We start from the raw sequence: 15,439 nt of genomic DNA, 5'->3' as shown, positions 1-15,439 counted from the left end.
CATCATAAGGGAAGGGTTTTGCCTAGAGTTTGTCTCTCACCCACCGGACAGATTCAAAATCACAAATTTCCTAGGAAATTCGGAAAAAAAATAGCTTTACAACAGGAGATTGCAATCGAGTCCCAAACCGGATGGAACATTCAGAACCATCATAAACTTAAAAGATCTAAATCAGTCTCTCTCTTACAAAAAATTCTGAATGGAGTCGATCCAGTCATTTTTTAAACATCTTTTCGGGGGCTGTTTCATGGCTACAATAGACATAAGAGATGCATACTATCACATCCCTATTCATGTAGACTGTCAAAAATTTCTCAGAGTCGCAGTTTCAATAGGAGGTCACATTCATCACCTACAATATACAGCCCTTCCTTTTGGGATTTCTCAGGCTCCCAGACTATTCACGAAAGTCATGGCAGAGGTCATGGCTCATATAAGAGAAAGAGACATTCTAGTAATTCCTTATCTAGACGATCTCTTGGTGGTAGCGGAGTCAGAAATCCTTCTCGAGTTACATCTCAAAGAAGTAGTACAGATCCTAGAAAATCTCGGCTGGCAAATAAATTGGGAAAAATCACATCTAATGCCTTCCCAAGTACGTGTCTTTCTTGGAATGATTCTGGACTCACAAAATCTACTCTGCATCCTCCCCCAAGACAAGATTCAAAGATTAATACAGGGAGTTCAGTCTCTGATGTCTACAAAAAACCCTACTATCAGGCAAGCAATGGCGGTCTCGGGCAGAATGACTTCCACTATACCAGCGGTCAGTTGGAGCCAACTTCACTCCAGACCCCTTCAGTGGCAAATCCTGTAGGGATGGCAGGGTGCCCTCAGCCCACTAGATACACCCCTCACACTCATCCCCCAGATGATTCAGTCTTTTTGCTGGTGGCTGAATCCTGTAAACATGTCCCAGGGGCTCCCTTGGAACCAACAGAATTTTGTTACCCTTACCACCGATGCAAGTCCTTTCGGCTGGGGGGCCTGTTGCCAAGGGTACCTACGGCAAGGCATTTGGAAGGAAGAGGAGAGTCTAGACTCTCAAAACATGAGGGAGCTGAGAGTGGTTCTTCTCGCCTTAAAATAATTTTTATCCTCTACTTCAGGGAAAGGCTATAAAAGTTTTTTCAGACAATGCCACAGTTGTCTCCTATCTGAACAGACAAGGAGGAACCAAATAAGAAAATCTTATGCAGTTGGCCGCAGACATTTATTCCCTTATAATTCCTTGTGTTCCGTCCCTTATGGCAGTACAGCTAAAGGGTACGGAGAACAAGGTGGCAGATTTCTTAAGCAGAAACACACTAGACCAGGGGGAATGGTGTCTAAATCAAATGGTCTTCAATCAAATAATTCAGCTTTGGGGTCATCCACATTTGGACTTATTTGCTACCAGGGAAAACAGAAAATAGCGTCTTTTCTTTTCCCTCAGCGCGAGAGATTCACCAACGGGGATAGATGCCTTCTCCCTCCATTGGCCAAACCAGCTCCTCTACGCTTTTCCTCCGCTGAGACTTCTTCCAAGATTCCTCCAAAAGTTAAGACAAGAACGAATGAGAGTGATCCTAATTGCTCCATTCCGGCCACGAAGAACCTGGTTCACCTGGTTGAGGAAACTATCCCTGACAGACCCTTGGATTCTCCCGGAGAGGCAAGATCTTCTGTCTCAAGGACCTGTCATCAATCCGAGCGTGAGGCAGTTACACTTAACAGCATGGCTCTTGAGGGGGAAATCCTAGAAAGTAGAGGCCTCTCCAAGAAAGTAGTTTCCACCTTACTATCCTGCAGAAAGGAGATCACCTCTTCCATTTATCTCAGAATTTGGAACACCTTTCAGAAGCCCATGACAGCACCCAGGATTTATCCCCACCCTATATGGAGATAATATTAATTTCTTTTTTTTTATGTATATATACATGTGTATATATGGTCGTATATATATATATATATATATATATATATATTAAAAAAATATATATATCTGTAAAAAAAAATGATAATTAGTATTTTCTGTAAGAGTGTGTTCTTGGACAAGTTCTTGCGGTTAACAGGTGGTCTTGGGGCCATGCTCCTCCTTAAGAGCTCTCCACGAAAGTTCCTGTTTCCTGTCCTGGATGGAGGCGGTCTCTCAAGGGTGCTGTCATGGGCTTATAGAAAAGTGATTACCGATGAGTGCAATCTAAAATTTCTGTTTAAAAAATGCTATTATTGTGTAAAAGTAAAATTAAAAAGTATACATATTAGGTATCGCCGCATCCGTAACAACCAGATCTATAAAAATATCACATGACCTAACCCCTCAGATGAACACGTAAAGAAAATAAAACAGTGCCAAAAAAAGCATTTTTTTGTCAACTTATATCACAAAAATTGCAACACCAAGCGACTAAAAAGGCATATGCCCCCCCAAAAAAGTACCAATGAAACTGTCACCTCATCCACAAAAAATGAGACCCTACCTAAGACAATCGGTCAAAAAATTTAAAAAAACTATGACTCTCAGACAATGGAGACACTAAAATATGATTTTTTTTTTGCTTCAAAACTGCTAATATTGTGTTAAAGTGAAATAAAAAAAAAGTATACATATTAGCTATTGCCACGTCCGCAATGATCTTCTCTATAAAAATCACATAACCTAACCCCTCAGGTGAACACCGTAAAAAATTTAAATAAAAACAGTGCCAAAAAAGCCATTTTTTGTCACCTTACATCACAAAAATTGCAACACCAAATGATCAAAAAGGCATATGCCCCCCAAAATAGTACCAATCAAACCATCACCTCATCCCACAAAAAATGAGATCCTATAAATAAAAAAACTAGGACTCTCAGACAATAGACACTAAAATATGTTTGTTTTGACATATTAGGTATTGCTGCATCCGCAACAACCTGCTCTATAAAAATATCACATGAACTAACCCCTCAGGTGAACACCGTAAAAAATTAAAAATAAAAACAGTGCCAAAAAAGCTATTTTTTGTCACCTAACAACACATAAAGTGCAACACTAAGCGATCAGAAATGTGTATGCCCCCCAAAATAGTACCAATAAAACTGTCACCTCATCCTGAAAAAAATTAGACTAAGACAATTGGTCGAAAAATAAAAAAGCTATGGCTCTCAGACTATGGAGAAACTAAAACATCGCTTTCAAAAATGCTATTATTGTGTAAAACTTTAATAAACAAGAAAAAGTATACATTTTAGGCATTGCCACATTCGTAATTATCTTCTCTATCAAAATGTCACATGACCTAACCCCTCAGATGAATGCTGTAAAAATAAATAAATAAATCAATAAAAACTGTGCTAAAACAACAAATTTTTTGGTCACCTTGCCCCTTAAAGTGTAATAATGAATGGATCAAAAAATCATATGTACCCAAAATTGGTACCAATAAAAATGTCAACTCTTCCTGCAAAAAACGACCCCCTGCACAAGACGATCGGCAGAAAAATATGGCGTTCAGAAAATGGAGACACAAAAACATATTTTTTTTTCAAAAATGCTTTATTATGTAAAACTGAAACAAACAAACAAAGAAAGTAGACATATTTTATATCATTGCATCTGTAACAACCTGCTCTAGAATAGAACATAATATAACCTGTCAGATTAAGGTTGTAAAAAATAAAAAATAAAAACTGTGCCAAAAGAGCCATTTTTTGGTTACCTTGCCTCACAACACAAAAAATTTAATATAGAGCAATTAAAAATCATATGTACCCCAAAATAGTACCGATAAAACTGGCACCTTATCCCCTAGTTTCCAAAATGGGGTAACTTTTTGGGAGTTTCTACTGTATGGGTGCATCAGGGGGGCTTCAAATGGGACATGGCATCTAAAAACCAGTTCAGCAAAATCTGCCTTCCAAAAACCATATGGCGCTCCTTTATTTCTGCGCCCTGCTGTGCCCCCTTACAGCCGTTTACGACCACATGTGGGGTGTTTCTGTAAACTGAAGAATCAGGGTAATAAATATTGAGTTTTGTTTAGCTGTTAACACTTTTTTTTATTAAAATGGAAAATCTGCCAAGAAAGTGAAATTTAGAATTTTGATCTCCATTTTCCTTTAATTCTTGTGGAACACCTAAAGGGTTAACAACGTTTGTAAAATCATTTTTGAGTAACTTGATAGGTGTAGTTTCTACAATGGGGCCATTTATGGGGGGTTTCCACTATGTAAGCATCACAAAGTGACTTGAGTCCTGAACTGGTCCTTAAAAAGTGGGTTTTGAAGGGCTTCTTCACTGAAGTTTGGGTTAGGTGTTCTGTAGATTTTATTATTTTCCCTTATAACATGGTTATTAGAGAAAATAATAGCATTCATAATCCAGAATATTTAGTAACAATACAAACCGGATTCCAAAAAAGTTGGGACACTATACAAATGGTGAATAAAAACTGAATGCAATGATGTGGAGGTGCCAACTTCTAATATTTTATTCAGAATAGAACATAAATCACGGAACAAAAGTTTAAACTGAGAAAATGTACCATTTTAAGGGAAAAATATGTTGAATCAGAATTTGATGGTGTCAACAAATCCCCAAAAAGTTGGGACAAGGCCATTTTCACCACTGTGTGGCATCTCCCCTTCTTCTTACAACACTCAACAGACGTCTGGGGACCGAGGAGACCAGTTTAGAAATAGGAATGCTCTCCCATTCTTGTCTAATACAGGCCTCTAACTGTTCAATCGTCTTGGGCCTTCTTTGTTGCACCTTCCTCTTTATGATGCGCCAAATGTTCTCTATAGGTAAAAGATCTGGACTGCAAACTGACCATTTCAGTACCCGGATCCTTCTCCTATGCAGCCATGATGTTGTGATTGATGCAGAATGTGGTCTGGCATTATCTTGTTGAAAAATGCAGGGTCTTCCCTGAAAGAGATGACGTCTGGATGGGAGCATATGTTGTTCTAGAACCTGAATATATTTTTCTGCATTGATGGTGCCTTTCCAGACATGCAAGCTGCCCATGCCACACGCACTCATGCAACCCCATACCATCAGAGATGCAGGCTTCTGAACTGAGCGTTGATAACAACTTGGGTTGTCCTTGTCCTATTTGGTCCGGATGACATGGCGTCCCAGATTTCCAAAAAGAACTTTGAATCGTGACTCGTCTGACCACAGAACAGTCTTCCATTTTGCCACACTCCATTTTAAATGATCCCTGGCCCAGTGAAAACGCCTGAGCTTGTGGATCTTGCTTAGAAATTGCTTCTTCTTTGCACTGTAGAGTTTCAGCTGGCAACGGCGGATGGCACGGTGGATTGTGTTCACTGACAATGGTTTCTGGAAGTATTCCTGAGCCCATTCTGTGATTTCCTTTACAGTAGCATTCCTGTTTGTGGTGCAGTGTCGTTTAAGGGCCCGGAGATCACGGGCATCCAGTATGGTTTTACGGCCTTGACCCTTACGCACAGAGATTGTTCCAGATTCTCTGAATCTTCGGATGATGTTATGCACAGTTGATGATGATGATAGATGCAAAGTCTTTGAAATTTTTCGCTGGGTAACACCTTTCTGATATTGCTCCACTATCTTTCTGCGCAACATTATGGGAATTGGTGATCCTCTACCCATCTTGGCTTCTGAGAGACACTGCCACTCTGAGAAGCTCTTTTTATACCCAATCATGTTGCCAATTGACCTAATTAGTGTTAAGTGGTCTTCCAGCTCTTCGTTATGCTCAAATTTACTTTTTCCAGCCTCTTATTGCTACTTGTCCCAACTTTTTGGGGATTTGTTGACACCGTGAAAATTTGATCTGTCATCTACGTTCTATTACAAATAAAATATTGACATTTGCCATTTCCACATCATTGCTTTCAGTTTTTATTCACAATTTGTTTAGTGTCCCAACTTTTTTGGAATCCGGTTTGTAATAAATAAATTTAACTCAACCCATCCACTTGATCGAGTAGCGGATCTCCTCTTCTTTCTACTTTCTTCAGTACCTGGCTAAAGGACCTTTGATGACATCACTGCACTCATCACATGGTCCATCATGTGATAAAGGGTTAGAAGGGAAAATAATAAAGATCGGGTCCCCATCCCGATCGTCTCCTAGCAACCATGTGTGAAAATCACACCGCATCCGCACTTGCTTGCAAATGCTTGCGATTTTCACGCAGCTCCATTCACTTTTATAGGGCCTGCGTTGACGTGAAAAACGCACAATATAGAGCTTGCTGCAATTTTCACGCAACGCACAAGTGATGCGTGAAAATCACTGCTCATGTACACAGCCCCATTGAAGTGAATAGGTCCGGATTCAGTGCGGGTGCAATGCGATCACCTCACGCATTGCACCCACGCAGAATTCTCGCCCGTACGAAAGGGGCCTAAGCCTTTTAACGTCCTAAAAAAATAAAATGACATTTACAAAGTAATGCCAACATAAAGTAGACATATGGGGAATGTTAAGTAATAAATATTTTTTGAGGCATCGCTTTCTGTTTTAGAAGCAGAGAAATCGAAATGTTTAAAATTGCGAATTTTTCAAAATTTTTGGTTAATTTGGGATTTTTTCATAAATAAAGGTGAAATATATTGACTCAAATTTATGACTATCATGAAGTACAATGTGTCACGAAAAAACAATCTCAGAATGGCTTGGATAAATAAAAGCGTTCCAAAGTTATTAGCACATAAATTGACCCATGTCAGATTTGCAAAATTATGCCTTGTCAGTAAGGGAGTTAATGGCCCAGTCTGGAAGTGGTTAATGAATGGTTGGACCAAATATTTATTTATTTTATATTTAAAATATTATTTTGTTATGGGAAAATCACTCAAAATGTATCAGAAAATATTTCAATGCATTTTGTTTTAATAATTGTGTCTAAGTCTACCTTTAAGCAAAACGTAATCCACTTTTATTCATTCATTAGTATTTTACTTTCAAATATAAGAGAGACAAAGAAAGAGTTAGAGATAAAAAGTAGAGCACAAGGACAGAAAAATGCCCCATACCTCTTTAGAAAGTAGCAATAATAAACGCCAAGTGAATTTGTACCAAAAGAATGGATTCTATGAAGAGAATAGAAGAAAAAGAACACAGATGGGAAATAGCACACTGATAAGATAACCATTTTCATTATGATACCTACCAGGGAGTTGCACTTCCCTTACATAAGACAATGAATAAGAATGGGAATAATCATCAGCCATTTTAAAGAGGACCTTTCATGGGTCCAACGAATATAAACTTAGTAGCAGGCTGCATAGAGCAGCACCCAGGGATTTAAATGCACTTACTATTATTCCTGGGCGCCGCTCCGTTCGCCCGCTGTGGACCCCGGTAATTTCTCAGAATTCAGTCCAAGTAGGAGGAGAAGCCAGTGTCTCTCCTTTTTCTTGACAGCAGCACTGTCCAATCGCAGCGCAGAGCTCAGAGCCAGGGAGTTTTTTTTTCTCCCTGGCTCTGAGCTCTGCGCTGTGATTGGACGGCTTCTCCTCCTACTTGGACCGAATGCTGAGAAATTACCGAGGGCCACAGCAGGCGAACGGAGCGGCTCCCAGGAATAACAGTAAGAGCACTCAGATCCCTGGGCGCCGCTCTATGTAGCCTGCTACTTAGTTGATAATTTTTGGACCCATGAAAGGTCCTCTTTAACTATTATTTAAAAAAAAAGTTTTTGCTATAAACATATTTTTGACTATCCATACAAAAGAATTTTTGACATATGGATTTTTTTGTGGCTTTTGTTGTGTTAAAGGGAATGTGCCATTACAAAATGACCTATTGTTTAAATCAAGTTTTATGCTAAATATTTTTTCATCTTTTTTTTTTGTTGTTGATCCCCCCCCCCCACTTCTTTATAGTAAAAAAAATCCTTAAATCATGCAGCCACTAGGCCTTAAATATGTCAAAACTTCCTGTTTGAGAGCAACCTGTCACCGCTAGACATCTGAGAAGCTCTGACAGACGTTCTTCAGAACCTCCTGCTTGAGGTTCTTTTGTTTTGCTTTCGTTTTGTCATCTCGTTTCCCTCTCTCAGCTGTCATCTAGTTGCACTGATTGCATCCCTTTAAATCCCCTCCCATACTGCATCACTTTGCAGTTTATACATGGAGTGTGTACATGCTGGATGCTACAACTGATGCTTCTACAGATAAGTCTGTTCATTGATTTGTGTTTTCCTGTTTGCTTGATCCTAGGTGACCCTGACTCCCTCCGTATTAAGTGTAGGGAGCCTGTGGTCGTGTCCCCTCACTATTATAGGGTGTTCAGGTGTCATACAGTCGAGGCACAAGGGCATGCAATTTTCTATCATAGAGATCTTTGCATGGGCTGAGAAGACAGGGAGAGTTTCAGGGCTTAAATAGGGGTCACCCTTTTGTTCCTTAGTTTCGGATCAAGCCAGTCGGATCCTTATTTGTAACTTCTTGTTTTCTGTTACACCATCCGTGACACAACCACATGGAATATAGACACAATAGACTGGAGGGGACCTCTCTGACTTCTATGAAAGTTTTCTCTAGGTATGCTCTGTGACCTGTGCAGAGGTCAGGAGGGATTAATTAAGTTGTCATATCACCAATTGTGAAAATTGTGAATGGTGAATTCTGTGTTATCTACACAAGGTTGATACCTGTCATTGTAATTCTGCCTGTGATGATAATGTGATGGCTACTAAGAAGTTACCTGTACATAACAGGAAGTCTCAACATATTATTAAGCATAGTGGTCAGTGTAAAACTACACAATTTTAGGATTTTTAAAAGAAATATGGATAGCGATATGGAAAAGTAAAACATAAATCATGACAAATTGTAAAAAAAAATATGTTGAACTTGATTTAAACGATAGGGCATTTTCTGATGGCATATTCCCTTTAAGTGTCAATTTAAAGGGGTTATCTGGGAATGACTATTGATGACCTATCCACTGTTAATATCAGTTGCTAGAATCCTTGTTAAAGGGGCTGAGCTGCAATACCAAGCACTGCAACTATACAATGTATGGCGCTATCCTTGGAAAGAGCTCCAGTGAGCTCAGCGGCTCCCTGAAACAGCTGATTGTCAGGAGTGTCGATGCCACCCCCTCTGCAAATTTAATAACGATGACCTATCCTGAGGATAGATCTTTACCCGGATAACCCCTTTAAAGGGACACTGACAGGCCCAATTAGCATATTTAGGTATATATATGTCAGTACAGGTCTTCTAAAGTCTATTAAAATCATCTAAGTAGCCCCCCTGTCCACCTTATAAATACCGAAATATAAAGTTTTATAACGTGCTTGTCCGGTCACCAATCTGCCCAAGGGGCGGCGTTTCATGTCAAAATGCGCCCAGCCAGCCGCTCCCAACTACCGTTCTGAAGCCCCGCCCAGCTCATCAATATTCACTTAGCTGGGCGGCGGCTACAACTCTCCCGACTCACGATCCTGCGCATGGCCCATTCAATCCTCTGGGCACGTCCTCCGTCCAATCTTCAGCACATGCGCCCGGCCGGGGTCACATCGTGCCTGCGTACAGAGCGCTGCAGCCTCTGCTTTATGCGCATGCGCCGGGCACTTGAGTTGGGAGAGTTGTAGCCGCCGCCCAGCTAAGTGAATATTGATGAGCTAGGCGGAGCTTCAGAACGGCAGTTGGGAGCAGCTGGCTGGGCGCATTTTGACATGAAACGCCGCCCCTTGGGCAGATTGGTGACCGGACAAGCAGGTTATAAAACTTTATATTTCGGTATTTATAAGGTGGACAGGGGGGCTACTTAGATGATTTTAATAGACTTTAGAAGACCTGTACTGACATATATATATACCTAAATATGCTAATTGGGCCTGTCAGTGTCCCTTTAAAGTTTGCTGCAACTGTGTATTGAATGTGTTGCATCAAGTTAACATTTGCTACATCTGCATTCCATTTTTCACATTGGCCACTAGAGCAAACACAATAGCTTTGCTGTTTAGACTGGGATATGGCCAACAGAGGATTTAATGGCAGCTCTGTTGTACTGCTGGAGGCTTAAATACGGCAGGATAATAACACCATACACATAGATAGGGCTCTGAATGTAGCGTCTCTGTCACTATGTGGTCTATGACGAAGGAGCTGTACTATCACTTACTGAAAACTGTTTAGGTACAGCCACACTGTACTGCTGGCTGAGCATGGCCAAGCTATGCCAACTCCCGGGGCAGCTGTAAAATGATGCAGCCCTTGGCATTTCTCTGACAATGATCTCCCATTCATTGCAGCTGCCATAAAGTGCACATACCCTGCTTCTCTATCTTTATACACAACTCAGGAAGAAAGTGACTGACTCCAATCTTTTTATTACTATTAGGGTGCCTTCACATGGGGCAGATTTTGTGGCAGAAAATTCTGTGAATCTTATAAATCAAACGGATAAGCCACTGACTATACTAGCTAGTCATACAAGCAGATATTAAAAGCTGAGACTTTTGCCAATATATTCCTGTCACGAACACATCGGAGCCCATCATGCACCACGTCACGGTCACTCAGCATGGCAAGGGTCCTACCACTACGCTAACTATGGTGTGAACACGGTGTGAAGGTGATGAAATCCAGCTCACAGGCAAGCTTCCACACAACCGCATAGCAGGACAACTAATTCAATGTGAATCAAAGCAATACTGTAAGCCACACCCATATCAGACCGTGTGATGGAGGCTACCAGGTGCAAAAGAATGTTTAAATGCCAGGTAAAGGAACATTCAATACATATTAAACAAAATCACAGAAATATAGTGGCAAATATGGGGGAACTGCTCAAACGCCAAACACTGTAGCGTGTTTCTCATTGGGGGAGCAGTCCCACCGCATGTGGACCGCAGAAAACGACCATCCCCAGCAAAAAATTCGTACAATGGAGGATGCCGGCGCGGTCCACATGCACCACAAAGGCATCCTACACAAAACGGAGCATTGTGCTGATGAAAATATAATTATATAAATCACAGAAAAAAATGCACCAAACAGATATGCCACTGACTATACTAGCTAGTCATACAAGCAGATATTAAAAGCCGAGACTTTTGCCAATATATTCCTGTCAGGAACGCATTTAACATGGTAACCTCCATCACACGGTCTAATATGGGTGTGGCTTACAGTCTTGCTTTATTCACATTGCATTAGTTGTCCTGCTATGTGGTTGTGTGGAAGCCTGGCTGTGAGCTGGATTTCATCACATTCAGACCGTGTTCACACCATAGTTAGCGTAGTGGTAGGACCCTTGCCATGCTGAGAGACCGTGATGTGGTGCATGATGGGCTCCGATGTGTTCCTGACAGGAATATATTGGCAAAAGTCTCAGCTTTTAATATCTGCTTGTACAAACCGGATTCCAAATAAGTTGGGACACTAAACAAATTGTGAATAAAAACTGAATGCAATGATGTGGAGATGGCAAATGTCAATATTTTATTTGTAATAGAACGTAGATGACAGATCAAACGTTTAATCCGAATAAATGTATCATTTTAAAGGAAAAATACATTGATTCAAATTTTCACGGTGTCAACAAATCCCCAAAAAGTTGGGACAAGTAGCAATAAGAGGATGGAAAAAGTAAATTTGAGCATAACGAAGAGCTGGAAGACCAATTAACACTAATTAGGTCAATTGGCAACATGATTGGGTATAAAAAGAGCTTCTCAGAGTGGCAGTGTCTCTCAGAAGCCAAGATGGGTAGAGGATCACCAATTCCCACAATGTTGCGCAGAAAGATAGTGGAGCAATATCAGAAAGGTGTTACCCAGCGAAAAATTGCAAAGACTTTGCATCTATCATCATCAACTGTGCATAACATCATCCGAAGATTCAGAGAATCTGGAACAATCTCTGTGTGTAAGGGTCAAGGCCGTAAAACCATACTGGATGCCCGTGATCTCCGGGCCCTTAAACGACACTGCACCACAAACAGGAATGCTACTGTAAAGGAAATCACAGAATGGGCTCAGGAATACTTCCAGAAACCATTGTCAGTGAACACAATCCACCGTGCCATCCGCTGTTGCCAGCTGAAACTCTACAGTGCAAAGAAGAAGCCATTTCTAAGCAAGATCCACAAGCTCAGGCGTTTTCAACAACATATGCTCCCATCCAGACGTCATCTCTTTCAGGGAAGACCCTGCATTTTTCAACAAGATAATGCCAGACCACATTCTGCATCAATCACAACATCATGGCTGCGTAGGAGAAGGATCCGGGTACTGAAATGGCCAGTCTGCAGTCCAGATCTTTCGCCTATACAGGGAGTGCAGAATTATTAGGCAAGTTGTATTTTTGAGGATTAATTTTATTATTGAACAACAACCATGTTCTCAATGAACCCCAAAAACTCATTAATATCAAAGCTGAATATTTTTGGAAGTAGTTTTTAGTTTGTTTTTAGTTTTAGCTATTTTAGGGGGATATCTTTGTGTGCAGGTGACTATTACTGTGCATAATTATTAGGCAACTTAACAAAAAACAAATATATACCCATTTCAATTATTTATTTTTACCAGTGAAACCAATATAAAATCTCAACATTCACAAATATACATTTCTGACATTCAAAAACAAAACAAAAACAAATCAGTGACCAATATAGCCACCTTTCTTTGCAAGGACACTCAAAAGCCTGCCATCCATGGATTCTGTCAGTGTTTTGATCTGTTCACCATCAACATTGCGTGCAGCAGCAACCACAGCCTCCCAGACACTGTTCAGAGAGGTGTACTGTTTTCCCTCCTTGTAAATCTCACATTTGATGATGGACCACAGGTTCTCAATGGGGTTCAGATCAGGTGAACAAGGAGGCCATGTCATTAGTTTTTCTTCTTTTATACCCTTTCTTGCCAGCCACGCTGTGGAGTACTTGGACGCGTGTGATGGAGTATTGTCCTGCATGAAAATCATGTTTTTCTTGAAGGATGCAGACTTCTTCCTGTACCACTGCTTGAAGAAGGTGTCTTCCAGAAACTGGCAGTAGGACTGGGAGTTGAGCTTGACTCCATCCTCAACCCGAAAAGGCCCCACAAGCTCATCTTTGATGATACCAGCCCAAACCAGTACTCCACCTCCACCTTGCTGGCATCTGAGTCGGACTGGAGCTCTCTGCCCTTTACCAATCCAGCCACGGGCCCATCCATCTGGCCCATCAAGACTCACTCTCATTTCATCAGTCCATAAAACCTTAGAAAAATCAGTCTTGAGATATTTCTTGGCCCAGTCTTGACATTTCAGCTTGTGTGTCTTGTTCAGTGGTGGTCGTCTTTCAGCCTTTCTTACCTTGGCCATGTCTCTGAGTATTGCACACCTTGTGCTTTTGGGCACTCCAGTGATGTTGCAGCTCTGAAATATGGCCAAACTGGTGGCAAGTGGCATCTTGGCAGCTGCACGCTTGACTTTTCTCAGTTCATGGGCAGTTATTTTGCGCCTTGGTTTTTCCACACGCTTCTTGCGACCCTGTTGACTATTTTGAATGAAACGCTTGATTGTTCGATGATCACGCTTCAGAAGCTTTGCAATTTTAAGAGTGCTGCATCCCTCTGCAAGATATCTCACTATTTTTTACTTTTCTGAGCCTGTCAAGTCCTTCTTTTGACCCATTTTGCCAAAGGAAAGGAAGTTGCCTAATAATTATGCACACCTGATATAGGGTGTTGATGTCATTAGACCACACCCCTTCTCATTACAGAGATGCACATCACCTAATATGCTTAATTGGTAGTAGGCTTTCGAGCCTATACAGCTTGGAGTAAGACAACATGCATAAAGAGGATGATGTGGTCAAAATACTCATTTGCCTAATAATTCTGCACTCCCTGTAGAGAACATTTGGCGCATCATAAAGAGGAAGGTGCAACAAAGAAGGCCCAAGACGATTGAACAGTTAGAGGCCTGTATTAGACAAGAATGGGAGAGCATTCCTATTTCTAAACTTGAGAAACTGGTCTCCTCGGTCCCCAGACGTCTGTTGAGTGTTGTAAGAAGAAGCGGAAATGCCACACAGTGGTGAAAATGGCCTTGTCCCAGCTTTTTGGGGATTTGTTGACACCATGAAATTTTGATTCAACATATTTTTCCCTTAAAATGGTACATTTTCTCAGTTTAAACTTTTGTTCCGTGATTTATGTTCTATTCTGAATAAAATATTAGAAGTTGGCACCTCCACATCATTGCATTCAGTTTTTATTCATGATTTGTATAGTGTCCCAACTTTTTGGGAATCCGGTTTGTATGACTAGCTAGTATAGTCAGTGGCATATCCGTTTGGTGCATTTTTTCTGTGGTTTATATAATTATATTTTCATCCGCACAATGCTCCGTTTTGTGTAGGATGCCTTTGTGGTGCATGTGGACCGCGCCGGCATCCTCCATTGTACGCATTTTTTGCAGGGGATGGTCGTTTGCTGCGGTCCACATGCGGTGGGACTGCTCCCCCAATGAGAAACACGCTACAGTGTTTGGGGTTTGAGCAGTTCCCCCATATTTGCCACTATATTTCTGTGATTTTATCAGAAAATTCTGTGACTGAAAATCAGTTCCATTCATTCGAATGGTGCAGCCAGCACATGGATTACTGCAAGGTGAATGGAACAGATTTTCGGTTGTGGAATTTTCTGCCACAAAATCTGCCGTGTGTGAAGCCACCCTAACTTGTTGCCATCCCCAGAAAAGTTTGTATCAAATAATAGTAATAAAAATATACCAGTAAAAATAAAATTATTCCTCTCCTATATAGTAACATAGTATATAAGGCCGAAAAAAGACATTTATCCATCCAGTTCGGCCTGTCATCCTGCAAGTTGATCCAGTGGAAGGCAAAAAAAAAAAAACCTGTGAGGTAGAAGCCAATTTTCCTCATTTTAGGGGAAAAAATTCCAGACTCCAATCAGGCAATCAGAATATATGAAACATTCCCTTTAAATTATTTAAGCTTTCACTGTCTTGTATGAGGCAGTAGTTCATACTATTCACTAAGATAGTAAGAAATAGTGAAACAGAATGACAATCTTACCCATGCCAGGCTGCAGAGGCTGAAGATACTGTAGAGAGTCTTCTTTAGCCTGGACAAGAGGTGAATAATACCCATCTTTAAAGGTGTACTGTCTACTGGACCATCAGCCAGCCATAGTGTACGAAGGGGACGCTTCACCTTAACACTGTAAAAGTTCAATTGAAAAGGGAAGAGTTGTTTACAGCAGTCACTGTATCAAACCTGGTGGCAACAATCTACTACGCTATTATCATATCACACTGCGACCATTAACACCTAAGTATACACATAAGACAAAAGCATGGCTTTTATGTATAGTATACACACCTTGCATTCTTCTTTATGCCATCCAGTTCTTTCCAGTCTCAATAGACAACACATAATACTTCCCAAACGGCCACAAGCAAATCCTTTACAGCCTTTAATTAGGAGGAAATGTGTTTTTCCCAGTCTTT

At 40.8% G+C, this 15,439-nt stretch overlaps 1 protein-coding gene across 2 annotated transcripts in view; it reads right to left on the bottom strand.

Annotated features, from left to right (window-relative positions):
- The window catches only part of LOC122933072, a 145,063-nt gene extending 129,919 nt beyond the window's left edge, over positions 1–15,144 (bottom strand). For both annotated transcript variants that reach the window (XM_044287824.1, XM_044287825.1), the window contains exon 1: positions 15,006–15,144. In XM_044287824.1, the coding sequence (XP_044143759.1) occupies positions 15,006–15,080 (75 nt within the window). In that variant the 5' untranslated portion in view covers positions 15,081–15,144. The remainder of the gene's footprint in view (positions 1–15,005) is intronic.
- Between the last annotated feature and the right edge of the window lie 295 nt (positions 15,145–15,439).

This window comes from Bufo gargarizans, chromosome 3 (assembly GCF_014858855.1).
Source record: "Bufo gargarizans isolate SCDJY-AF-19 chromosome 3, ASM1485885v1, whole genome shotgun sequence".
In the NCBI taxonomy this organism is placed as follows: domain Eukaryota; kingdom Metazoa; phylum Chordata; class Amphibia; order Anura; family Bufonidae; genus Bufo; species Bufo gargarizans.
Note: the sequence above shows the minus strand (reverse complement) of the source record. Positions and strands in the feature narration are given on the sequence as shown.